At 37.6% G+C, this 26,684-nt stretch overlaps 1 protein-coding gene across 17 annotated transcripts in view; it reads right to left on the reverse strand.

Annotated features, from left to right (window-relative positions):
* Positions 1–26,684, reverse strand: part of ARPP21 (cAMP regulated phosphoprotein 21) — a 155,528-nt gene that overhangs the window by 90,095 nt on the left and 38,749 nt on the right. For 15 of the 17 annotated variants that reach the window (XM_045904076.3, XM_064590343.1, XM_064590340.1 and 12 more), the window contains exons 2-9: positions 22,853–23,026; positions 20,889–21,055; positions 19,828–19,869; positions 18,963–19,052; positions 14,845–14,989; positions 13,333–13,411; positions 12,623–12,682; positions 11,756–11,896 (exon numbers count right to left, since the gene is read on the reverse strand). In XM_045904076.3, the coding sequence (XP_045760032.1) occupies positions 11,756–11,896; positions 12,623–12,682; positions 13,333–13,411; positions 14,845–14,989; positions 18,963–19,052; positions 19,828–19,869; positions 20,889–21,017 (686 nt within the window). In that variant the 5' untranslated portion in view covers positions 21,018–21,055; positions 22,853–23,026. Of the gene's footprint in view, positions 1–11,755; positions 11,897–12,622; positions 12,683–13,332; positions 13,412–14,844; positions 14,990–18,962; positions 19,053–19,827; positions 19,870–20,888; positions 21,056–22,852; positions 23,027–24,547; positions 24,614–26,684 lie in introns of those variants that run through there. The other 2 variants (XM_045904077.3, XM_064590336.1) reach the window with 2 other exon arrangements.

A 26,684-nucleotide genomic window follows, 5' to 3' on the forward strand; every position in this document is an offset into this window, starting at 1 on the left:
GTATGAACAAATGAAAATTTAATAGAGCTGTTTATAAATCACTGTATTTTAGAGACAGATCAAAGAGTCACTGAATAAGATATGCAGTCATAAATTTTTAAATTATAAAATGACAAGAGAGAGTTTGGTTCGTAGAATCATAAATTCAAATTTAGAACATGAGGAAGATCTTTAAAAATCAAATTTATCTTTTGGTTCAAGTTGACCAAAAAGGATCATGTTACTTTTAAAAAGTTTTTAAAATTTGAGGGGCTTTTGGGAAAAGAGGTGGAAATGAGAATCTCAGGTTTTTTTTTTTTTTTTTTTTTTTTTGTTTTTAGTTTTGGAACTTCTCAGTTTAAAGTGTTATAGCTACAAGAGCTGTTCAAACATTATTTTTGAAATTTCATTTGCATTTCCTCATAGTGCTGGCTTATTTGGTTTTCATAGCAGAACTTATTTAGGAAAAATACATCTATCACATAAGAAAAGAATAGTCAAAGGAGCTTGTTCTAATCAATAATGTAAATGTGATTCAGAGCAAAAGTATTTCTTGTTCTGATACATATTATGCAAAGTGCATTCTCCATAATAGCTTTTCAAAAATATCTTGTTTAAATTTTTTTTCAGACTTTAGAACCTAATAGTCGAAATTATTAGTTCCTTCATGATTTTCCAAAACTATTTTAAGTGATTACAAAATAACCACTTGAAGTTTGTGTAAAACGGGGCGGGCGGGGGCCTAATAAGATTGTTCCAGGTTGATTTTTTCGGGAATTATCTATTACTCTAGAGTTAAAGGGTAATTTGCAGTTTAAACTCAGGCAAACTAAAGTATACAACTGAAGTTTTGCATGTGATTGAACTACAAATTACTGGTAATGCACCATTATATTAGAGCTTTTAAAAATCCTTTTTACCACAAGTTTAACATCATAGTAATGTTTTTTCTTAGCCATAAAAATGAATGGAATAGAAGTAATATATTATGGACCTTTGTTTAAAATGGGAATGAATAACTTTCGGGGTATCAATATGAGGATGTAACTCTAAGACAAACTCCTCCAAGCTGCAAAATGTTATGGTATTTATTAAATTAATGATAACTAGAGTTGATTACATACATATCTCCTAGTCATGCATGACACATGTCTAATTGCTTTTTCCTGATGGACAATAGTCCATGAGGTATTATCTCTAGCTTTCTCTCTATCATCATCAAGAAGCAGAGAAAAGGGATTTAATGTTTCTTCTTGATGAAAAGATAGTTTCTTCTTCTTAAGGCACAATCTGTAGTAGGTATTTATTGTAAAACTCATTGTTCGTGTGTGGTGAACAGTACTGACATTTCCAGTCAGTGTCTTGGTATCTCCAAACAAACCTCTGAAAAATCAGAATTAAGTCCTCATTGTTCCTCATTAGACACGGCTCAGGAACTGAGAGGCAGTGTGGCTGAGTGAAACCCTGAGTAATACATTCAAACTCTGTCTTCTAGTCAATCTGTTACAATTTTAGGTTTTTTTTTTCCTCCTTGAAGCTTAAAATAAATGAACACTCATTATTATTTTAAAAATCTTTTTCATCTAGAAATATTTTCACCACCAATTTCTTGAGACCAAATTTATTAGATTTCTTCCAAATAGTTAAGCCTAATCCCCCCATTCCCCACATATACACAGATGAAAAATTCAATTCTACTAAATATGGATAGGCTCAAACGGATGCCTTTGAATTTCATACCGAATAAGTGAAAGACAGTCATCAATATGCATAAGTATCTTAACAAAGAAAGGTTTCTGTGCACAATAGGATACAATATTTTGATGGTCTAAGACATCTATCAAAAATATTTTAATAGTCGAACATATTAGGGGAGTCTAAGAAGCACTGTTCCCTTAGTACTTTTAAGTCAATTAAAATATTTATAGCTGATGTCTTTAATTTAAAAAATAAAGTCCTACATTCTTCTTCAAGTATTTTGCAACATCCCCTACCATTTGGTCATTTTATACCATTTCATTGTCTTTTAAATGAGACCACATCTTACAAACCCCATATATGCAGTGCTAAGTACCCAGCTTCCTTTATTCACATCTTTCAAATTCACGTTCTCAATTTTCTATACCTTTGACAAAATCATTTTATTCTTCTTTGTCTCGATTGTGCATAAAAACAGAGACATGCAAGCTAACATGGGACTTGACCTTGACCCTCCTTTAACATAAGGCTATTCATGAGCGACAACAACGTTAAGCAGAATGCCCAAAACAACAAAGGTCTATAAGGCATCTCCTTGTATTGGTGCCAGTACCCTGGAAAGCAGGCTATTTGCATTAAAAGAGCCTTATAATTGTCAGTCCACCTTGACAAAGGGATTCCATTTCCAAGAATGAAGCCAAATAAAATAGTAACACATGGATACACAGTGTCATTGTTCAAGACAGGGAAACAGTGGATATCCAGGTGGCCTGATTAAGTAGCTTAAAATATCTCCGTATGTAATATGCAGCTCTATAAAATGATATCCAAGGCTACCAACATAGAAAAGTGATGTCTAAGAGGATATACTATAATCACATTTATGTTGAAAGTATAATATCTAATAAGAATAATGACAGTAGTTGTCTCTGGATGGTAGAGTAATGGACAACTTTTACTTCTAACTTTTTATATATTTGTGATTACTATAATAAATAGCATTTTACAACAACAAATAATAAATGCTATAGGTTTAGAAATATCTGAAACCAATTCAACGACCTACAAGTGGCTTGTATATAATCATTGAATTGTGGACAATTAAAATATTCTTATCTTTGGAATATTTTCTTTCATGTCCTATATTATTTTATGATCTAAAGTGGATATTTAGTTGTTTCATTTTGTCAGAAAAATCACCCTTTTTATTGCTGTATCCTTGTTGATCAAGATGCATAGAGACTTGCATTTACTAATGATACTGTGATGATAATAACTAAGTGATAGTGTTTAATCTCAAGATCTTTTTCTTCCTCTTTAAAGGGAGAATTCAAATAATAATGATACAGAAAAAAGATAAGATGGATGAGGGGGGAAAAAAAGGAGAAATTATGAAATTTGAAAAAGAGAAAGAAATCCTATGCATTAAGACCTAGAAGTTTATATTCTGTGTTTGTGAATTTGGCTATTTCTGAACAGTACTGAGCATGGTATTGCTAACAATACCAAGGAGTCACACACATCAGATGGATACACTTAGCCTAACAAAACAAGCATGTTTCTGCAAGTTTACCTATAAATTGAGAATTTCCACAAATGAAAAAAAGCTTTTTTAAAAGGGGCTAGATTATCACTAAACTTTTCTTTCTTTAAGTTCTCCATCCTTCCATTTCAATATTACATGAACAGTAAAAGGCAGTAGCATTAACATACGCAATGACCAAAGCCCCATTACCCCCAAAGCAAGATGCATTTGAATAATCCAATAGCTTTATATAAAATGGATGTGAACTAGCATACTAAATTTAACATAGCAGTAGTTATAATAATTAAACTAAGTTTTAAACAATTCACATATAAATACTGATAAGTGGGCCCAACAAAAGTTTGTCTTTTCAAAACATGCATTGTGGTGTCTTTTCAGCTCTGCACCTTACTAAATGTGTGCTTTTTGCAATTTACTTCACATCCCTAAGACAGAGATGTTGTTTGGTTATTCTGTTGTAAAAACGGAAAGCAATAATAATTCTTATCTGAGAGTGTTTGGGAGGATCAAGGAGATACCAGATAATGCAAGTTATGTGTCCAGCCCAAGGCCAGGCACGAGTAAATACTCAGTAGACATTATAAGCCATCATTACCATTGTTCGTGTCTTTCTGAGAGGTCAAAATCTTAAGGTACCCCCAACGACTATTGAACCGACATTTACATTAATGTTAATTTTAATTAGGATAAATCCAATCTGCACTATAATATTCAAATAATGGTTTGATTCATGAGTTCCAAATGAAGCAGTAACAATTGTCTGAAAGTAATGTTTTCTTTGGAAACTGCTGAATGTGATTATTGTTTCTTGGCATGAAAAGCTTTTTGCTTACACGTTACAATGCTGTGTATAAAAACATTCCAATTAAGCTTATATGCAAATATAGTATTTTACTTGCTGAGAAGGTCCAGAGTGATCAATGTGCTTTAACTGATAATGACTAAATATTTTTTGTAGGTGTAAGGAAATGCTGGGTTTTTTTTCTTTCATTTTCCTGGTTTAAAGGGCAGATGGGTGGGAAGCGAGGGCTATGCTCCCCTGGGAACGCTGTGGTATCTAGAAAGCCTGGGAGGTTGAAAGGAGTATAGCTGTGGGGTAAAATGTATTAGGAACGCATCCACTTCCCGAGGTAGATTCCAGTTTATTGTTTGAAGATTGGTACCAATCATTACAATCTAGCATTTAAGCATGCGATTCAATGGAAACCAGACAACTTTGACCAGTAAAACACAACTTCTCTTTCTACTGTATGGCCAATTCTATCTTCCCTAAAATTGTGATAACATGCTCATGGCCTCTCCACTCTCAGAAATCTTAAGATCAACAAGACACAAGAACTACATCAAGAAGACCAGCTCTTCATTAGATACAGCCAGACCTGTATCTTCAAGTATGCCTGAAAACTTTCCCCGAGGCACAAGGACTGAAGTGACTGCCAACCCTAAAGGTGGACCTAGAAGCAAGAAAGGGAGAACTCTGCAACTGGGTCTCATTCTGCTGCCTACAGCGAGCAAAGCACCAAGTTCTAGTAATATCGTTTCCTCCAAAACCATCGCACATTTGGGATAATACTGCATGCAGTATATGTGTGGACAGTGAACCCTTCTCCAACGGTCCCAACCCGTATGACACAGATCATATATTTACACACACACACACTCAGGTGTGTGGGCATGCACACACAGACACACAGTACTGATGAAAATTATCTTGGTTCCTTAACTATAAACAGAAGAGGGACATGTTTTATAGCCTATAGTTCTTTTGTTCAAAGCATGACACTGAACATGAGACAACCTTTTCACTTGGCACCATCTAAGAACCTGGAACTGGGTTTGGTCTTACTTCAACATATGTCGGGACAGTTTTTAACCCAGTGTGTTCTGGAATTTTGTTGGCATCACAGTTTTAACATCCACCTTGATATTACCATTGTTTCATTGAGTTCCTTGCTCAACTTTAAAAAATAATGAAATGCAAATTAGAATTTTGTAAGGAAACCAAGGGAATTTGGTTTCCTTCTTGCTTTTTCATCATTTCAGAGTATTGGTTCTATTCACATTAGTGCTTGTTTCCCTGACCTGAGGAGAAGGGTCATGGCTGAGGCAGGAACAGCAGATTTCAGTCTTGGATTTTCTGTGAGTTGACTAAGTAAGAGCAAGACACAAATCTCTTTTTGCTCCTGTAAAATGGTTTAGCTTTATCTACCTTGAACATTGTGAGCTAAATAGAGTATTTATTTATTTAAAAGAATTATCACTCCATGGGAAAGCCCTTTTAAGAGAAAGCTACATTAAAGATCCTAATGTGATAGAAGGAGCATGCATGTTTCATTTCCACAATTAAGGGGTAAATCATCCATGCAACACTCCAGGGGCCATAAATAATTTCAAGTGGGGAAAGGAACACAACAAACTTACTTTCTCTCCTCACGATATATTTTTGAGACTTACCTATCTCATCTACAGAATGCGATCTCTGAGGCATTTGAGAATAATAATATAAGAAAATGCAGCATTTGTGAGAAATGATACAGAGTTTGGCCAATATTAACAAATCAGTCTTACTTGAGCCTGAGTATTGATTAAAGGACTAGGTTGTCAGTTCAGTAAATAAAGCTTCATGGCTTTGCTGAGAGCAATGTGATTCTTAGTTAGGTTTCTGATCTTTGGCTTCAAGTCAGATGCTTTTCAAGGCTATTCCTATGAAAAAATGCAGAGTAAATTTACCATGTTTAGAAATAACAAGATGCCAACCAACCACTCATAGATTTCCAAGAGGCACTTAAATAAATTGATGTCTAATCTTCTTCAGAGGATCATTAAGCAAGCAGCAGTATCGGGATGCTACTCAGTTTACTGAGGGTGCTATTCACATGCCCAGTCAAAGAAAAGGAAATAGAACACATGTGGGAAGGAAAGCTTGGGGTTTTAGTTAGTTTGTTTGTTTTGGTCTAAATGCCCTGGATCACCTGCAGGGAGTGAAATGCTCAAGAGTCAAAAATGGATGATTCCCATTTTAAACCTTAGCCTCTTCTGGAAACTGAGCAGAACAGACGTCCATTGCTGCTCTAACCCTCCTCTCTGTGTCTGTCGCTGGGCGGGTGGAAGGTCCCACAGTCCTGCCTCATAGTGCAAGATTTAGCCATCACTTCAGGGATTCCCAACAAAGTCAACTGGGCTCAACTGCTTCATGAAAGAGAAGCTTATCGTTCTTGTGATTTACCAAATAGCTAGCTCAGTTAAATATTCTTTGTGCAACAAAGGAACAAGCCAACTCTGGTCATCACTACCCAGGTCCACACTTCTCAGGAATCCAGGCATTGTGTTCTCTTAAGGTGTAGGCCCAAATCTCTGCCTTTGGGTCACTATTCTCGTTTCATGGTTTCTGAGGCCAAGGACCTCTCTTCTCCAGTGGAGATGTCATTTCCAGAAGGAAATGCTCTGCATTGCACCGAGAGTAGGGGATTTGAGGCAATGACTGTGGGCGGGTGCCAAAGTCAAAAGAAAAAATATTCAAGAGATGACAACCTTCTAACATGACAATTATCTGGGACTAGTTAAACAGTTACTCTGACATTTGCAAAGACATTCAGATACACATGGGACTCTCTTTCCCTATGACTGATCTTGGCTGGCCCTTTGGAAAACATTAATGCAAGGGAATGGTTTCAAGCCTCCAAATGATACAACCTGAGCATATATCGTTTCTCTAAGATGGAGAAAGGCAGATAGAGGTAAAAAAAAAAAAAAAATCATCTAATAAAAGAACAGTGGGCTGCTTTGGGCTAAACACCTAGAAAAGTAAGCAAAAGACAGTGTGGAGATCGGAAAGGCAGACAAAGAGAAGGGCAAAGTTTCTCATATAAAAATAGACAGATATATTTGTAGCATTTAAATATTTTTTATAAAATCATGTTCATATTTTTAGCCTCAGTCCTAAAAAAAAAAAAAAAAAAAAAGCAACAGTATAGAGAGTAAGTACATTTTAAATATCACTTGCAGTACCCAAATAACACAGACCTTAACACCCCCTACCCAGATTCCCAAGGGGCTCATTCGGTGCTACCACCTAATCTGACAGTTAACAAAGAATCCCAACTGAAAAAAACTTAAAAGTGCTACAGAGTGAAACATATTTCTGGCAACATATGGGGGAAAGAGGGATAAACTAAAGGTGATAGAACATACCAGGGTGAGTCTCAGCTCAAAAACGCCATCTGTCATTTCAACAAAAGGCAGTGAATTTTAATGAGGAGCATCCCCAACTACTCAGACCCAATTTGTGAACCAATAGGTGTGCTGGGAGGCTCCAGGTGACACATACTCACCTGTTCTTACCCCGGCTAGCTCCAGCGGTGCTGGAGGGTCAGGTGACTTCCTTGTCAACACTCTGAAGTACCCGGGTTTGCTCAGAGGAAGGCACTTTCTTGGAATGTCTCCCACATGAGCATGGCTGGCATTTCCTACTCTCTGTGGACTACTGTATCCTTCAACCCCACCCCACGCTCTTGTGGCTCTGGCATGAAACCATGGATTTAGACAATTAGGTTGCCTGAGGCAGTAATTTCATAATAATACAATAGGTAGGTTTACCTCCTACACTGATATTATTGTTAAGTATAGCTTTTTTCATTTTTAGGGGGGAAAAAGATGGAAGTAGAGTAAAGCAAGGTTGAAATTGAATCAATATCATCCCCCAACCAAATATCACATCTTGCAGTAGTGATAAACACAGAGAATGTAAGAAGAACTATCAAATTGTGGGAAGTATACATTATTTACTGATACTACTGAGTTCATCTTCAAAAATATCTCCCCTTCCCCCTGGGCCTGTTCATTGTTTCTTATCAGATAGCAAAAGACTTCAAAGAGGTGGAATTCCCCACCAATCCAGGGAATCTTGTTGAGGATTTTGCCTAAGATGTTCTGGGTGTTTTTGCTCTAAGAGAGTTAGATTATTTAAGAAAATTGTTCTTAGCATTTAACAAACTGACTTGGATCCCAGCCATGCTAATCATTGCTTCTCTGTAGGCCCAAAATTGAACCTGAGTGTGTGCCTCGTTTTCTGCTTCTGTAAAATAAGGCTCTAATTACTTAGGTTGTAAATATGTTTTCAGGATTAAATGGAATAATATACATGAAATAAGAGGTAAAGTATCCAATGCAATGAATAATAAGTAGGTAATGATCTTATATCACTTAAATAACTGAAAAGTCAGTCCTCAGACAAATTTTTTCCATCATGAAAGACAGATATATTTTATCTCAGGATATTACAGAAGATACTAGAAGAAAGTAAAGTACATACACACACAAATATAATCCTCACAGTGTACTGTCATGAGTAAATGTTTTGAACCTCATGTGAAACTATTCTCTCTCTGGGCAAAACTTAATATTCTCAAGCCACACTGTATAATTACTTGAACTGCTTATAATTTAGAAAAGCAAGGATTCTGGGAAATAAATTCCAGCCATTTTGTTGCTGAAAGGCATCCACGTCAGAGGATCAGTGTCATTGAAGAAGAAAAATTAAAAATTATATTAAAACGTGCTTTCTCTCTGTCAGCCCTTTAGTTCATTTCTGTGTCCTCCATCTGCACTTTTCAACATTTCTCCCAAGCTACGGTGCCATTTAAAATATGCACCTTCATGTATTTGCACTAAAGTAGCATCAAACTGTATCCCCTGCAAAGGTATTCCCAAAACACAAAATCCACAAGGAGTCATCTGAGGAATTTCCATCTCTTCCTCCCTCCTTAATATAAATGGAAACATTTCCATCCAATAATATATCTATTATAATATATCTTTTACTGTGGTCCCCACGACCATCACATGCCATTTGCCTTGAGAGAGCAACTCTTGAAGTTTTTGGAAGACCAAAGAAAATCAAGACAACCAACACTTAAACAAAATGTTCTGAACAGAATGTTCCATTTAAACTTTTAAACACACAACTTTCTACAGAACAACAATGCTTCTTTGCTAATGCTGATTCTTTGCCAACAGTGATTCTCATTCTGAGGGGGTGACTTATTACTATTTGACAAATGACATTTAATTCATCCCTTTCTCTTGTCCTGAAAGATATCAGCACCCCCTCGCCCCCTTCCCCAGACAACAGCCACTCAAATAGAGGACGGTTGGAAAGGTGGCTGGAATAGAACAGCACGACTTGACAGCTCTGGGTTGAACATTAGTAAGCTCAGCTCGTCAGGAAATGCCTTAAAAGTCCATGCTTTACAGTCATTTGCCTTTTTTGTTTAGGCACAGACTGACTCACAGAGCAGGGCTAGAGGGTGTGTGCAAGGACAGGCACGGGGTAGAGACTGAGCCAGTCCAGGCCCTTCCATCGTAGCAACTACACTGGAAGTGTTCTCTGCACGTGTCCTCTTTTGCTCTTCCGGAAGGCATAAACCGGAGGCGTCTATTCAAAATTGGCTATTTGGGGGAGGAAAAAACCAAAACAAAACAAACTAGTGTTCTTCTGGAAGTGAAGTCTAATAAAATGATAATATGATACTTATTAGCCAGAAAATGAAAGTTTTAAGGGACAGATTATATCCAGTGGTATTTGGAAACTTGTAAGAATCACACAAGTTCAGACAAGAGCTGCTCAACAGAACTTTCTGAAATCATGGCAATATTCCATGTATGTTCTGTCTCATATGAGCACTTGAAATGTGGCTAGCCTGACCAAGGAACTGAATTTCGAAGCTTACATCTTATTTAATTTGAACTAATTTAAATCGAAATGTAAATAGCCGTATGTAGCTAGTAGCTACCATCCTGGACGTTGCAAGTTTAGGACCGTCACTCAAAGTTTACTGAGAGTCTTTACATGGTGCTTAATTTTCTCAAAAACCACTCTACCCAGAAACAGGTATCAGACATGTACCCTAATATCATGACCATGTGATGGCAAAATCAATGTGAATTAAAAATCAACGCACTATCTCTGCTAGTTGAGCCTGTATCAAACAACAGGCTTGATCTATGGGTTTTTCTATGTCTGTTATGACCTAAAGAGAAAAAGAGGAGAAAAACAAATGAAAAAAAATTGTCCATTGCTGGCCTATTGTGCAACCAGTGTGTCCCTGCACTTACAGTATCTGAAAGTCATAAAAGAAACCAGAATGGAGAATGAAAACCAACAACAGCAACAATGAGGAATGCTTGATGGAGAGGGGACGTATAAATGTTTAAAGGACAGTGATCTTTCATTCCTGTGACAGTTGAAAAAGGAGGTGCATGTGCCAGCAATCAGATAAAGTGGAAAGCTGATAAATTTTAAAATGTATTTTGCCAGCACAGTAGAACGCAACCATAGGACCCAATAATTCCGAAGCTTTGAGGGCCCTTAAATACCATCCACTTCAAACTCTCCTGCAGATAAATAAGTAATTGGAAGCCCAGAGAAGCGAAGAGCTCGTTGTCTCTGAGATAATAGCCCAGCTCCATCCGAGATCTCTCAGTTTGTGTTCTCTCCACTACGACCTGCACTCTCATTCTGCTGAACACAGACTGAGCCTTGAGGAGAGAAAGAGCCTCATCTCTAGCCCTACTTGTCCAGCCTCGGGTGAGCAGAAAATAGAGTGTTTGAAACACGCCACTCTGCTAGACATGAACGCTCCTTTCGCTAGCTCCCTAAAATCCATGCAATTTACACAATTGACAAGGCACACTGTGAAAAAAGAAATTACAGTGCACAAAAGTTTTAAGAGAATGCTTTGCACAGGGACAGTTTTTCAGTTTAACATATATTTGCTATAAAAGTGGCTTTGCACTGTGCTCAAAACATACATGCCTTTAAGAGAGCCAGGTCCAAATTTCCAAAGCAAAGGACTACTCATCCTATGCTTTTGGTGACTCAACAGGACATGAAAAGATATTAAGATAGAAGCAAACAATTATTTTAAGGAGCAAAAACAAATAAAACACCTTCCTTTTAAAGCTAGAACTTAGATAATTCTCCTTTTACAGGTGGAAAAAAAAAAACGAGATGACAGATTTTAACTGACTTGTTTCAAGTCACACAGCTAGTAAGTAAAAAAATGGGACTTAAGGTGCAGGATTTCCCTCTCTGGGTGCAGAACTTCTTGTTACTCTAGAAACCATAATAAGACAGAGGTCTACAAACCGGAAAAGGAAAGAAAAGGACAATTATCCTGCATATGTCATTGCTGTTTTAAAATGTCTGTTTTTTGAATTTGAGTTATACTTTGACATAAAATGTCCCATGCTTTTTTCTGTAATCACATGGAGTATTGATGGAAGAAAGACAATTATGTTTTAGGAGCTATGTAAAATTCTGGGAATAAACCCACTTTACTGCCCAGATTTTATAAACTTTCCCGGTCCTCAGATAATCTTCTGCAGATAAATGCCACACACCGCTGCTAAGTGCAAGAGATAAATAACACTGCACATTTTAAATGTCATGTACTTTGAATTTTATATCATGCTCTTATAAATGAATCCATAAGAGAAAAAGAAAATGCTAAATAAATACAGTGATGGGCTTACATTCTTGTGTTGCTGGTCTTGTTGATGATAACAGATTTCCCTGTTTGATCCACATTGTGATCCAACCCAAAGTAAGCTGCCACCCGATGGACAAGCATCCTCTGATAGGATGACATCTGAGGGAACTTTTTATAATGATTGCTGGAAAGGAATACAAGAAGCAGTGGGATCAACATTTGTGTTTCTGGTCTATAGGACATTCTATAAGTACACACACAAAACCATTCATTTTTCATCCAAAGCACACAGCTTATTTCATCTCTGGCATCACACTTCATGTCCTCATTTCCAGACAATTTTCCATTTATTATGGACTTATTGATTAAGCTACACTAAGTATCTTTGTTTCATAGTTGCACATTTCTCGCAGCAAAGAGAACTTAATGTCTTTTGGAAAGTATTCTATTTTGGTCCATGATACCTCATGAACGGAGCCAGGCTTGGGACAAATGATATGACATAGTATGTGACTGCAGATGCCTATCTGGAGATGTGTCATTACACGGTTTACACTGAAAGCAGCACAGTTATGACCAGGCATAACCGACTGCAGCCATCTGGAGCCCATTAAGAAACTATAATAAAAATGAAAAGGGTTGCTTCTTGTCACAGCTACTCTATGCTAATCAGCGGCCCCCTGTTTATAGCCATTTTGTCAGGAATTTAACAAGCAGAAGCACACGTGGTCCAAGCAACAATTCCCATCAATATATAGCTTCTAATCCTAATAGCGTCTCCATTTAACAAATCGGCAAACATATTAAATAATGTTTTATCTATCCCTAAACCTTTCCAGAATGAATAATTAAACCCAAATACCAAACTAAGCACATCATATAAATTAATCAGCACTGCAATATAACATACTTGTTGTCACCAATGAAATCAATAATTTCCTGCTCCATTTTCAAGAGTATCATCCTGTCCCTGCAAAATAAATGTTAAAATGAAAAGGTTTGAGGCACTTGCCATTCCCAAAGACCTAAAATGTTCATTTGCATGTCTGAAAAAGATTGGTTAAGTTGATGTGACTATAAATCTTTACCTAACTCTTCTCTAGAATATGCTGTCCATATGCATGTGGTTTCATCCTACTGAAGATATTTCTCATCTCATTTGTTAAGTATTTTGTAATATTGAAACTTCTGCAGTTTTAGTGTTAATTAAGACATGTAAGGTGTTAAGCCCATAAGACACATCAAATACATTGTATATTTTAAATTAATAGGAAACTGGAGCAAAGCAAAGCCCAAGTAAATAGTTATAGAACTGCAGTAGAGCATAATCGGTTTATTTAACATTGACTTTCATTCTCTATCTTTTCCCCTTAATCAGTATCTCTTTGTGACCAGGAAAGCAGAACTTGTAATAATTTACTCATTGAGTAACTACCCAGGAATTAAGACTATCTATACATAGTAAACATGCAAACAGAAAAGAGAAAATATAAGAGATAGCTTAGGACATTAGAAAAGGTGCCTGCATTTTACAACTCTACTTAGAAATGCTTGGACTCATGACTTCACAATATTCTACTTTACTCTTTTAAAAAATAACAGGTTTATTTAATAATTTACCTGGAATTATTCTTTAATGTGTTAATCAGAAACTCATGTAAGTCTATGCCAGTAGAATCCGTGTATTCTTGGCTGCAATCTGAAACAAATAGCAGGAGGAAATTGTCAGGAATGCTGATGGGGAAGGGAGGGTGAAAAAGGTTTCCCTCCTGGTGGGTAAATTTTAGGTGAAGCTATTGGCGTGAAGGTACGTGTTTCGAAACTAGCAAATTGGCAGCGTAACACCAGAATGAAAACCAGATTCGAGATGGAGGAACCCAGTAGATCCTGAGTGTGGAAAGATCCGGCTGTCACAGGAGGGGATGCGGGCACAGTCGGGCAGGAGGTGGGTGGGGTGAAATTCACGTGTTCATGCCTTGTCGTCAATCAGCGAGGCCAGGGCCTCCACGTGACAGTTACTACCAACCCACAGAGAGAGCTCTCAAGAGTTTCAGATTCCAGGGAACCTTTTTTCTCTCCAAACAGAGAAGGCAAAAATGAATGTTCTGTGATGAGACCATCTAAATATTCATCAGTACAAAACACAGGTGGGCACTAAACATTTACAAGTCTTTCAAATCTTCTGATGCTGGCTAAAGCTTAATTTCTAAAGTCATCTTAGGAACCTGCACTTCTTTACTCCTGTCACACCTTGCATTTTAGACATTCAGTAGCAGAGATAATCATTATAAGCAGATACATTGTTACAGGGCATAATATAAGCAATCATCATTCCTCAGCTGATTGGATGCCGTGTTCTTTCTCGGTTATTAAAAAAAAAAAAAAAAGTCTACTGCAAAGCTATTTATTCACGGTATTCTTCATTTCAACTTAACTTAGTTTTATTTTAACTTTTGTTTCCTTTTTTTGGTTTTATTTTTGTACAGTTGTATGTATGGCCACCATTTGAAAAGTCTGGACTATGGGCTTGGGGTTTTAGAAGGTATAGCTTTTTTTTTTTTTTACTATTGGAGTAGAAGTGTATATTTTTTAGGTCAGACATGATGTGGCGGTTATGTGGGTTGCAGAGACCAAATCCATTTGTGGCAGATACAATGTTAATCACGTAGTCCATTGACATTGATGTATATACGTCTGTGCTTTGGGGACGACATCACTTACCTGCTGTAAATTGCTAATCTATTGTCTGTCTTTTAAGATAAACATGGAAGTTGAGATACAGAACTGGGTATCATTACTGTTCATCAGCCCAAGTTAATTGGATTAATAAACCTGAATTAAGAGCAGATTTATACTCAGTCATTTGTACAAACTTATCATCGAAAACAGAAGACCCAAAAGAAAATCCAAAGAGATAAGTGATCCTAAAATTAACCTTTCTGGATACACAAAAAATGACACCATGAACAGAAAGGAAATAGAGTTCACATCTTTTACACACACACACATGTACACATATAGAAGTATATGCAGACGTTGGTGGCAGGTGAATACGTGTGTAAATCTAGGATGTACTCTGTGACTATTTATCTGTCCAAATTCAGTAAGTTAAGGAAACATGTTCACATTCACCTTTTGATAACATTCTGATCTTGGGTTTTTCAGAGGTTTTATCTTTGTTTTTATCCTTTTCTTTTTCTCTTTCTGAGTCATCTTTCCTAGATTTATCATCCTCTTGCAGGCTGGGAAAACTGGAAAGCTGTAAATGAATTGATTCCTGTTGGGGAAAAAATATAATAATTTAGGGCCAGATTTAAGAATCTCTGTCTGGTTTCCATTTTGCATAGAGGTTATTAAGTACAGGAAAATGAAAGCCAGGAGCAGATTTTTTTTTTTTCTGAAATGGTAAAAAAAAAATTAAACCTGTCAGAGAAATAATTGCCCTTTAAGGTGAATTAAACTTCAGAAGTCAATGGGAGGTCATGAGAAACATCTAGTACTAACACTTGGCCTCATGAATATTAACATTAAGCAAGTTACTTCCCCTAGATCATACCTCTTATTTTCCCTACAGGTTTATTTTTAAACATTAGGAAACATTTCCTTATCAGTAAGCTTGCGTCACAGCTACTGCCATGTCTCAAAAAAAGAAAAAAAAAAAGCCTTCTGAGTTCTTTTCTATAATTCCTTATAAGGAGAAATCTGCACAAACATAGACAGACAGGTATTACGAATCGTAATTACAGATAGAACAGACATAAAGGCCTTAATAGCCAATTTACAATAAAAAGTCTGTTTTAGAACCACATCAACAATGATTTCTACTATTAAGAAAAACCAAGCTATCTAAATGCAGGAATCCCAGGTATGGATGATTATCACACCTTGTTTATAAACTCCATTAATAAGTCATCATAATGTATGGTTAGAATCAGCATCGCCTTTTAGAAAGCAGAACTATATTTCCCATCAATTAAATATAAATATTTAATATTATTTTAATTTTTTATCAGTCAATTCTTTCCAAAATGTAAAATTCTCTTGAACTGATGCTTTGGCACAGTACTGACCCTTTACTGTATTGGGACTGGATCCGTTTTTATATTTATTTATTTTGCACTGGAGACAGATTGTTTTAACTCACATATCAGCCATGTGGTTGATAGTATCTTCACTGTTTTGAAGAAGAATGAGCCAAATCATATTTTTTAAGAAGTTTCATGAAAAACCTATGCTATGATTAAAACTATGACAAATTAACCAACATTAAGTCTGCTTTCTCTTATGTAAGAGATCATTTGATGGGAAAGCTTTTTTCTACTAGTGACATTAAAATTCATGATGTAAAAAAAAAAAAAATCCCAATGACTAATAGTGTTTCTCACTAAAAACTAAACTAATGTTCCTATACATGTGACTAAAGCAATGCCTGAACCTCCTCAAATTATGGTCATCCTAAGATTCCTAGGGTTCTTGGTAAACCTGGCTAATCTAACAAGCATAAAACAAGACCCCCGAAATCAAGTTTGCTTTTTAGGAGGGGTTCCACTGTGAACTCCTGGCTGGAATAAAAAGGCACCAGGGCTGAAAAGACATATGATAGAGAGGATAAAATAAAACATGTTCTCATGATAGATTTTTATCCTAGCCAGATTTCCTGACATCCACGTGTTTATCCTGGGGATAGACTTACGCAAAATATGTAAAACTGAGTGTAACTTGATTATGGGTTCTATTGTCATGTGATATGGGACAGAAATGCCTTTAGTCTGCAAAGGTTCGGGCAGATTGTAAGGTTTTGATTTGCTTCTGCTTGCTAAGGAGACAGCTGCAACATTTCTGGTTCAGAGAATACAGTTGGGGGTGGGGAAGAATCAATTCAATAGTTGATCAGGAGGGGAAACTGAGGGCACCAGGCCATCGGAGTGGTCTCATTGCTTCTTCAAAACCTCTTGCATCACCCAGCCTCTGTCAATTTGAATCTACAATCTAAGAGGCTAGGAAGCATAAATACGAGCAGAGGCTAAAAGACATCTTCCACCAGAAAAAAAAAAAAAAGTACAAACTCACGCCATGTGTGGACAGATAGTATTCTCAGAAAAATACCTATCTTTTCTATACATAAATATACATTATGGTGTTGAAAGAACACACAAAAGTGCTATAGAGTTGGTAAAAAACAATCTGTTATTTTTTAATATTTTTATTGATATGCTCAATAATAAAATACAAGTGTTAATAAATACATTGGTACAGGATAAGTTTATATCCAACAACAATAAAAGAATGATTCAAGTCACAGTAATACACTGATAGGTAAATAGTATAACATTAGAAAAGCAAAACTCCTTTAACTGAAGGACAGACTGAACCATCAGCTATGGGTCTGAGATCAAGTAATACAGGTAGCAAGAGTTTTTCCCACACAGGAAAATGAAGGCAGTTTTCAAATACTGTGAATATACAAATATTAGGGAAGCAATACAATCCATATACTGTATACTTCTGCCAGGGTTCTCTGGGATTCAGTTCCCACATTTTGTAAGTGCCGGTGGTACCTAATGAAGGCATTGCATATAAGCTCAAAGGTCTGCTTCTTTATTCTCTAACAAGTCACATGCCCACTTGCTAATATGTGTGTCTGGGTATTTTCTATCGGACGCCTGCTCCCACCACCCCTCAGCCAGCCCAAAGAGAGGTGCACAAGTTCTAATTCTCTCCTACACGGCTAGTCTTGGTCACTGAGCTTGAAACCAGCAGGAACAAAGCACCGATTGCATCTTATTTCTCTGCACAATTGTATGGAGAAACTAGACTTAGGTCCAGGACGGGCACTATGATACAGATGATCTCTTAAAAAATTTCCTCCTGGTACCTTGTCAAATGGGATGAAAAGCAGATTAGGTCTATAAAGGCTGTCCTCCTCTGCCTGGTATTAGGAGTGGGGGACAACTGGGGCATGACTTCTCCCAGAGTCTGTCATTCCGCGGAGTTAACATATATCGTGTGCAGTACATTATAAGCCATCAATCAACATTTAATAATACAAGCCGTGATAGTTGCATTAGTCCCCCTTTTCAGTCTCCATTAAAAATAGAAGCACAAATAAAATGCTGAAGAAAAGCCACACATTTCTCAGAGCCCAAGTAAAATAAAGCTTGTGTATGAAACATAGTGATGGCTAGAGAAAGATAGCCTGTCCATGCCTTACGACATGAGTGGCACAATAAGAAAATGAGGCTAGGGAAAAAAAAATACTCTTAGGACAAAATCTATAAGGTATTTATTTTTGGTCCTTTTAAAGAAAGTGCTCTTAATGCTTTCTGTATCCATGAGGAGAATTTAGATTATTTCAATTAAAGTAAAAAGAGGAAAGCAAACAAGCCCAAACAAAAATAATGATATCTTAATCAATTTTCTCTCCCCTGGGTTCAGATAAATCATTTTACTTTTGTCTCGACTTCTCTCAGCCTCTGATAAAATAAGGAAAATTTCAGCTGCTAAACTATTTTTATAAAAGCTAATATGATGCCTAAAAGGCAAACAAAAATAAATACAATATGAAGTCCCCATTTGGTCACGGGAGGGTTTTGTCAGAATTCGAATTTTCAGACCCTAATAGTCTTCCTGTAAGGAGCAAAAATAAGTGGAAAGATCCACAGTGATATATAATAATATTAAATTCATATAAATTTAATAATATGAAATTCACCATCACCTCAGATTCATTTCTGGACAATTTTTTTCAGTATTCAGCATCTCTACCAAAGGCCATAAAAATATGTCTGCAAAGCTCAATGCACCTTATTCACTATTTCCAAAGTTTCGTTAAGAGTCAAGAGTTGTGTTTCTTATAGGCAAGTGTATTTTGGGGAAGTGAGAGGTAAGAATCTCCAATAAGGAAGGAGACAGGATACTTAGTACTATATTTGGTTCAGTCTTATCAAGAGAGAGCCTGTGAGGAAATGCAGCACTACCGTGCTTACTTTTTAAGTTTTTTATCTAAATTCTTTTGAATTCCTTTCCATTTGCAGTTTTCAGAGAGTCTGGAAAAAAACAAACGTAATACTCTGTGACAAACTGTTAAGCTAGTTTAGAATGTCTCATAAGCAGGGGATGAAACCAGAAACTATGTCTTTCTTTGCTTATTTTTTTTTCTCCCCCAAAACACTGTGTAATACCAGATTTCTACTCATGCACACAAAGACAGATCCCATCCATGCAGTTAATGAAAATGACAGGGGGTATACCTGATCCTGAAGACTTTCACCTCCTGGCCTGGCTGAGGATTCTTCACAGACAGCAAGACTGCGAGTCAGTTTACCTTTTCCTGCTCCTGACTGGGGAGGGGAAAAAAAAGGCAAGGCAAGGAAAATAAAGACAACAAACAGAAAACATTCTCCGGCTGTCAACTCCTCTCTACCTTCCCAGGACATTCCCAAACCAGATTTCTAAAACCGAGCTTCAAATTGGCTGCTCAGTGCTGTCTGTCTACACTGGCTTCAAGATTCAGAGCCCTGTGTTGGTGGGGATGCAGGGGAGGAGAATGTGAATACATGGATTTAAGGGGCACTTTTAGAAAACTGTGCCCATCCACACTGGAAACGTACAAAAAATGAATTGCTGCCACTTTGTGAAAATGTAAGGAGAAAAAGATGACGGAAATTAATTTCTACTAAAACTGAGTTAGGGAGAGATGGGATTGAAAAGATGTTTAAGAAGATGAGGAAAGGAACCTAAACACCAGCACCTGCTCACTTCAAGGGAGAAATCAACTAGCGAGACTAAAACATCTACCCCAGATTTTATTTAAAATGAAAGCAAAACAAGCAGCTACTCATTTTGTAAAGCGCTGTCAAATCTGCAACTGTGAAAACAAGATCAGGTACATACATTTGCGGCTATGGGAACCCTAAATGCTCTAATTGAAAAACATACAGAGCTAGAAAGAGAGACAAGAAGTGTCAACAAGACCCCATTAAAAGGGGACAGGGCCAGTAGAGCCAAGATCCACACATGACCATTTGAAATCGTGGCAAACATGTTTAACCCCAATGTGAAATATGCAACTAACATCCATGATATCAGGTCAGTGGGTAATCTCCAGAACCCTACCTTGGATTTTCTTCTTTCCTGATTCTGAGCTGCCAGCCGCCTCTGTATGTTAGAAACAAAGTAAAACAAACAAACAGACAGTAAACCAACACAGGAGGGGGGGGGGGGAGAGAGAGAGAGAGAGAGAGAGAGAGAGGTATTGTCACTAGAGTCCAGAAATCAATAGTAACAATAAGATATTATAACCACTGGGGGAGGGTTCCCCTTCCCTCTCTCCCCCAAACTTTTGACCTCTTAACTTTTAGCTCCTTCTCCTTACATCAGCTATGGGGGGAGGGGCATCAGGGAAGCTGACCTTGAAGGCTTTTGGCCATTATGTGGTTATCTGCCTTTGTTCACTGGTATATAAAAAGAGCTAACACTTTTGTAGTTTGGGTCAAAGAAAAATCAATACAGGCTATTTGCAAGTACAGTTTGTTTTCCCTCTACCAATACTCTTGCTCTCATAAATCATGGTGTATTTAATCATATCACCTTTTCAGTACAGTCAATCACCCCCAATACCCCCCCACCCGCCCTTTTCTAGGGTTTTCTCTATCTCTGTCTCGCTTCCTTTCTCTCTGGCTGTGAATTCTAGGGCTTAAGTTTGTTTGTTAATATGAATTGAAACTTTGCCTGCCCTCAGAGGTCCACAGAGCTCAGGTCTTTGATTTTTCTTTGTCTATCATAAACTGGGACTTCAGCTTTCCCTGGAATAGCAAATCCATTTTTAAAACTCAGCTAGCCTAAAGCGGCCTCAGGAAGAAATCCTTCACAAGCTCCTTGAGATGGCCTGGAAATCACTCTGGAGATGCTGTGCACAAATTCAGTCATTAAACACGATCTCTGGTTATTTTTTTCATTTCAAAAGGCATTTTAGAGCACCTTTTGGTCAGAAAAAAAGTGATAAATAATTAGGAAAGGAGAGGAGTAGCTTTATGGATTTCCTATTCATTTACTAGTCAAACTCTCAAATGAAAAAAAAAAAAAGAAAACAAACCTTCAAAGTATTCTGCTTATGAAAGAGAGGAACTGAGCACAGTGGTGCGAGTTGGGCAGACAGAAAGGGTTTCCAAGCTCACCTGCAGTTCCAGTTTCTCCTCTTCATCCAGACTCTCAGATTTCACAATGCCGTTCTCCGGGGTGGCAGACTCCTGTTCAGTCCCGCCCTCCTCCACTGCTGCCTGATTCAGGTCTCCTGGCTCAGACATTCTCCCAGACGCAAGTTAAAATAACAAGGTGTGATGCCCTGCGAGGTTAAGAAGTCAGAACCTAAAGTCAGTGCACGGTGAAGCACTTCCTATCATTCTTGCGGTATTTCATTTCTCCCTTTGTATTCAAATTCACACAAGCAACTCTGGCATCTCTGCCAATTTTACAGGAAAGGCGAGTAAGGAAAGCAAGATCAAATCTAGTACCCAAGGCAAACGCATGAGGCAGATTCAGTCGCCCTATCCACACCCCCTCCTCACCCATACACACGCACTCGCGAATACACCTTGCCATTGAAATGGATCAACAAATCTTAAACGGAGACACAGAACTCCCACACATCTACCAGTCCCTATGCCCCAGTACAAAGGAGAGGAAAGAGAAAAAGAGAGTATTGCTCCATCTCTTGAAGAGATGACCCTCAGCTGCTGAGGCCAGAGCGGGTATTGGTGTTCTGCAGTATGTCTAAGATGATTCAAAAATGATTTGCAAGTTTCAACCCACCGACATGCCTTCCTAAGGCATAAAGAATACCGCGTACTCTGCAAGTGGGGGCAAAAATCAATTTAAGAGCTAATAATTCAATGTAAATATAAGATCTAAATTTGGCAATAAACCTTTCAGGGCCAACATTTTCAGGCTTCAAATTGACAGCTACATTATTAAAAGCAAGAGTGCTTTCCCGAGCGCCTTGCAGTTGCCAGTGTTAGATCCCGTGGAAGCAAGTCTCTGGCAGGCAGTTTTAATGACGCTATAGCCACTGAACCCCACTACTCCAGACCCACAGTACACTACTACCCAGACGCTGGAAATGGCTTTTCAAAGTTAAAGCCTGTTATTATTTTTTTTTTCTCCCTACCTCCATACAACCCCTGACACTTCCCCTTCTGATATGCTGTCAAATGAGGTTCATGAATAATTTAGCATTTACTTCCTCCTCAGTTTTTTTTTAAGATGTGAGAAAAAAAAGGAGAGAAAGGAAAGAAATATGGAAGGAAAGAAGGAAGGAAGGAAGGAAGGAAGGAAGGAAGGAAGGAAGGAAGGAAGGAAAAAGAGAAAAAGAAAAAGAAAAACAATGTGACCTAGAAAGTCAGTTCTTCCACAGAAGTTCCCAAACAATGACTGTCCTCTTTCCAGTCATTACAATGGTAATGATTATTGGACAAATCAGGGATAGGTTTCTTTGGGAGTGTTTAATTACCATTTACTAATTCAGTAACTTTATTTCCAACTGGATATGGGAAGCATGAGAAAAAATCTAAACCATGGCGATTTCTGTTGCAAATTTGCTAAGATCTACCGTGACAGAACAGATGGTATCTAATGAGATCTTTAAAAAATGCAGGCTTACTTGGCAAAGGATTATGGGAATGTAAAAGGAAGAGTTTTCTAAAGGATGGTGGCTTGAGTCTGTAAGTTATTGGTGAGGACTGCTTTTAAGTTTGGGGAGATGTGAGGACATCCCATCCAGTGTATTCAGATAGATTCCTCATATTTCAGTGACACTGGCGGGGTTCTGTGTGTAGTTAACAACGGTTCTGTTTCTCCACAGCAAACAGCTTGTTTCTCAAGGTATTGGGAAGGGGGAGGAGGAGATGGACGTCTGTTGCCCTAACTCTGTCTTCAAGGCATTTCCATATAAAAGCAGATTGTGACTAGATTTAAAATGGAATGAACAAATTGAGCTCTAATTTTATAAACTGTGAGCCAATTGAGTCCCTGCTCTAGATCCTGTCTGTTTTGGTTACACTGAATGACCTCTTCTCTGCCAACAGGCACATTTATATGATAACAAAATACAGATGAGATGACAGCAGGACAACAAGGCCTTTACCTTTCGTGCAGAATTCCTGCTGTAGGTCTTGGCAACTTACTAGCGGCTTCTGTCGTTCTACACCGGGAAAATCCACACAAGTGATCAGAGACAACTGGAGTCCCATGTCCCCATTAACAGTTCGGAATGCCCATCTCCATGCGATTCCCTTACACAGTTTGACACATCGTCAGCCTGAAAAAAGATGAAAAGTCAATAATAATAATTGCAATAGTCATGGCAGGGTGAAGGACCAAATAAATAAGACCAGATTTCTAACACTAATGACCAGCTTCCAGCAAATCACGTTCACAGCTTGATCCAGCCCCACCTGTCTTGGGCTGCCTGCTTCTTCTCTAATGAAGGCTACAGCCCGGCTGTTCAAGTCAGAGCGGCACCCACGCAGGGAGCTAAAATTAACAATTGCATTATGCACCGAAGATTACTCACTTCAATTTTAACCTTTTTTAGTGAAATCTCGCACTTTATATTAAAAAAAAAAAAAAAACAAGCCTGTGTGTTTGCCTCAATGAGAATCCAGATCACCTATGAGCTAAAGTCTTGCCTCCATTTTTAACCAAAGCTTTTGTTTTAATTATAAGTTAATATAATATACTTTATTGCTATTTCTGAGACTCCTTTCTTTAGGAAAGCTATCCTAATGAAGTGTATTTCAAGATTTCGATTTAATGGGCATTATCTATAAAAGTGAAAAAAAAAAAGAAAAAAGAAAACTTTCACAATGGCATGGCTGAGAGAGCTCTTTCCTCCCTGCTTTCAGTATGGAAAGATGAACTCCTAATATTGTTGTCGGGCAGTGAACACAGTCTCCCCCTTCCCCTCCCTCCCCATCAGGATTGCCACCACCAGCTGGGCATTCTGCTTGACAGCATAGAAAGACTGTCAGAGGGATTCAACAGATTTGCAAACTTTGAGCCCGTTGAAAACAATCCACGCTATAATGTGCACTTTCTTTTTCTCACAACTCCTACAGGAGCAGCGGCAAAGATAGCTTGAATGCAAACACAGAGACGGATTCCTAATAATATTTGCCAAAACCAAGCGGTATCTCTCCCTTCTGCTGCAACCCTGGGGCACACCTGCTAAATCCAACAGCATGCACACCTCTTCCATCACACACCCATCTTTGCAAACACTCAATGCATCTCAGTTATTTTGTCTGTAGTTGAAAAACACTCCCTGCCTCCCCGTTGCTGCCCCCCTCCCAAGTTTAAATGAGCACAGCCGGTTCCTCACCGGATTTTGCTGTGGCTATATTAACAACATATTGGATTACAACACCATTTGTTGTGCAAGAGAGAAACAACTGTTGAAAATGCGATCACTAATACAGTCAATAATTTCTAGCTTTGTTGTTGCGTTATCAGAATGGCCAATTTGGCTTTACAGTATGTTTCTTTGGTTGTTAGACATTATATAGCTATGAGAGATAAGCAAACATGCACTGAGGACAAAAATGGATCGCTAATCAACAGTCATTTTAATTTTTCAATTTTGCCCAGTTTCACCATGGCTACTATGACTAACACTCGATATTAAATAGAAGTCAACATGTCTTAAAATTAAGATCTACTTAAGTAACCAGCCCATTATCTAATATGTCTCAGAATAGGCACCAGTGATGGATGGAATTACCACATGCTTTTTGGATTCTGTTTTCCTTTTCCCAAAGAAAATGAAGTTATCAACGATCACCTCAATCTTTTTGTCTTCTTTTCTCTGATCCTCATATTTGTACAGTGGCATTTAATCCAGCAGGTGAATGGCAATGCTGTTTTCAAATCTAAGCCTTAGATGCATTATTCCAGCCCCAGTAGGTGGATGCAAGATATAATTCTTTCCATGAAGAAAAAGGAAGAACAAACTGATATTCACGTAACCAACTCAAAGCGTGAACAGCCTGGATACATGTGTGTGCGTAATTACCAGGACACGTTTTGAAATAGCACTGAGCTCTAAAGTCAGCGAGGTATTATTCTTGCATGACTGAATCATAAAGTCATCATCTACCGAGATAAAAGGGAATATGGGCATATGGGAATGAGCAGAGAGGAACATATGGATCACAAATATTTTTGTAACTGATTAAAATTGTTCTCTTTGCGAAGAAAGCAGTGCCAGGAAATCAACTCTACTCCAGCTTTCTGTTCGCCAAACTACCCGACTCTTCCACTGCTATTTAATCTTAATCTGTTCAAATTTTTCCCATTTTCACAAAAAAGCAAAACTATTTTTAACAAATACCTTTTATCCAACATTTGATTAATGGGGATGCTGGCCAACTTTCAATTGTTGGAGTGGGAGGGGTGGAGGGAACAAAAGGAGACCCCATGCAAAGGCACAAAATAGAAGTTACTGTAGTTCTTTCGGTGGGAACAATATTGCAACCGTAATTTAAGGGAGAGTATTTAGCAAAGGCAGTCAATCACTTGCCAAACAAGCTATGAGAAATTGATCAACAGTGCTGTCAACTGTTTTCGATGAGGAAAATGAGTAAAATCACTACCACTTCTCATTACATTTAGGTTGTTTCTTCTCGAGCTTACTTTAGAGTTGAAAATAGTAGCAATCATGGGATCACGGGGATGAGAAAGCCAGGGCAAGGGGAGAAAGGCGCAACTGCTGGGCTGTCACGTGGAGAAAGCTCAGGATTAGATTCAAATTCCAGAGTGATTTAGTTCTCAGGGGATATCCAAAATGGGAAATTAAAGTTGAAATCTATTAGCAAGTTGGGAAGTTCACTTTCTTAGTCACTTTCCTCATAATCCTTTTAGTAAAAATGAACACAGGATGACTAATCTTATCCCAAATCAATATAGGTAATGTAGGATGAAATGACACAACAAACATTTATCTGAACAATTGAAATGTTTCTCCCCTAATGTATTGCTCTTTCTTCTTTTTTTTTAAGCTGGTCAAAGTTCTGCAACTGTATGCCACTTGCAAATTGTGGGGATATTACTGATTTGTCAATTGACTGTGTGAGGTTTTGGAAAACTGTGACACCTGAGAAACTAAAGGCACATCTTATTCTCAAAACAGTTATTCTGTTAATGCTTAAAAATATTCTGAGTATGTAAAATTAAGTTTAAAGAGTAAAAAAACCGTAATTGGAATATGACCCTTTCAGAAATGAGATCAACCATGGGATGACCAGAGTGTACAGACTAACATCTTCAGCAAGTTTAAAACTTCCTTGGATGACAAAACATCAATAACAAATTTTCACATAAGTTTAATTTCCCAAAGAAAATTTTCTTCTTCAATACAAGAAATGGTCAACCAGGAGCTCTACCCTCTAACTAAACTCTTTGGTCAACCCAACACACAGGCATTCTGTAAGATTCTTGAGTTACCCGAGCAAATGCCAAAATAACCAGACAACTGTTGTGGAAGAAGAACCTAGGGGGATATTTAAGAAAAGGAATTTTCATACTAGGGCTTTAGGGGTAGAAATATCTTACATAAATATTCTTATTTGAGTTTTAAGAGCTAGGCAGCTTATAAACATGTAGTAGATCATATATAGAATATCACTTTTTCTTCTTTAACCAGTATAGTAAACTAGACACAAACATAACTTAGATCAACATTTAGCAGAATCCCAGTAATGGAAATAAGGGATGTCACAGCTTTGGACATAAAAACAGCCCCCACAATAATCACAAGTGCCTTTAAAACAAGAGCGGTCTGGTCTCAGTAAAAACAGCCAACGACAAAAAGCCAATGTTTCCATTCTTCGTTCTTACAACAAGTCTTATGGAACTTCTACTATGTACAAGGATGGTCTACCTTATGACATGGTATTCAAGTCAGCTAATACAATGTCAAC

Source organism: Mirounga angustirostris, unplaced genomic scaffold, assembly GCF_029215605.1.
Source record: "Mirounga angustirostris isolate CCGP_5_RB_7025 unplaced genomic scaffold, mMirAng1.0.hap1 SCAF_1, whole genome shotgun sequence".
In the NCBI taxonomy this organism is placed as follows: domain Eukaryota; kingdom Metazoa; phylum Chordata; class Mammalia; order Carnivora; family Phocidae; genus Mirounga; species Mirounga angustirostris.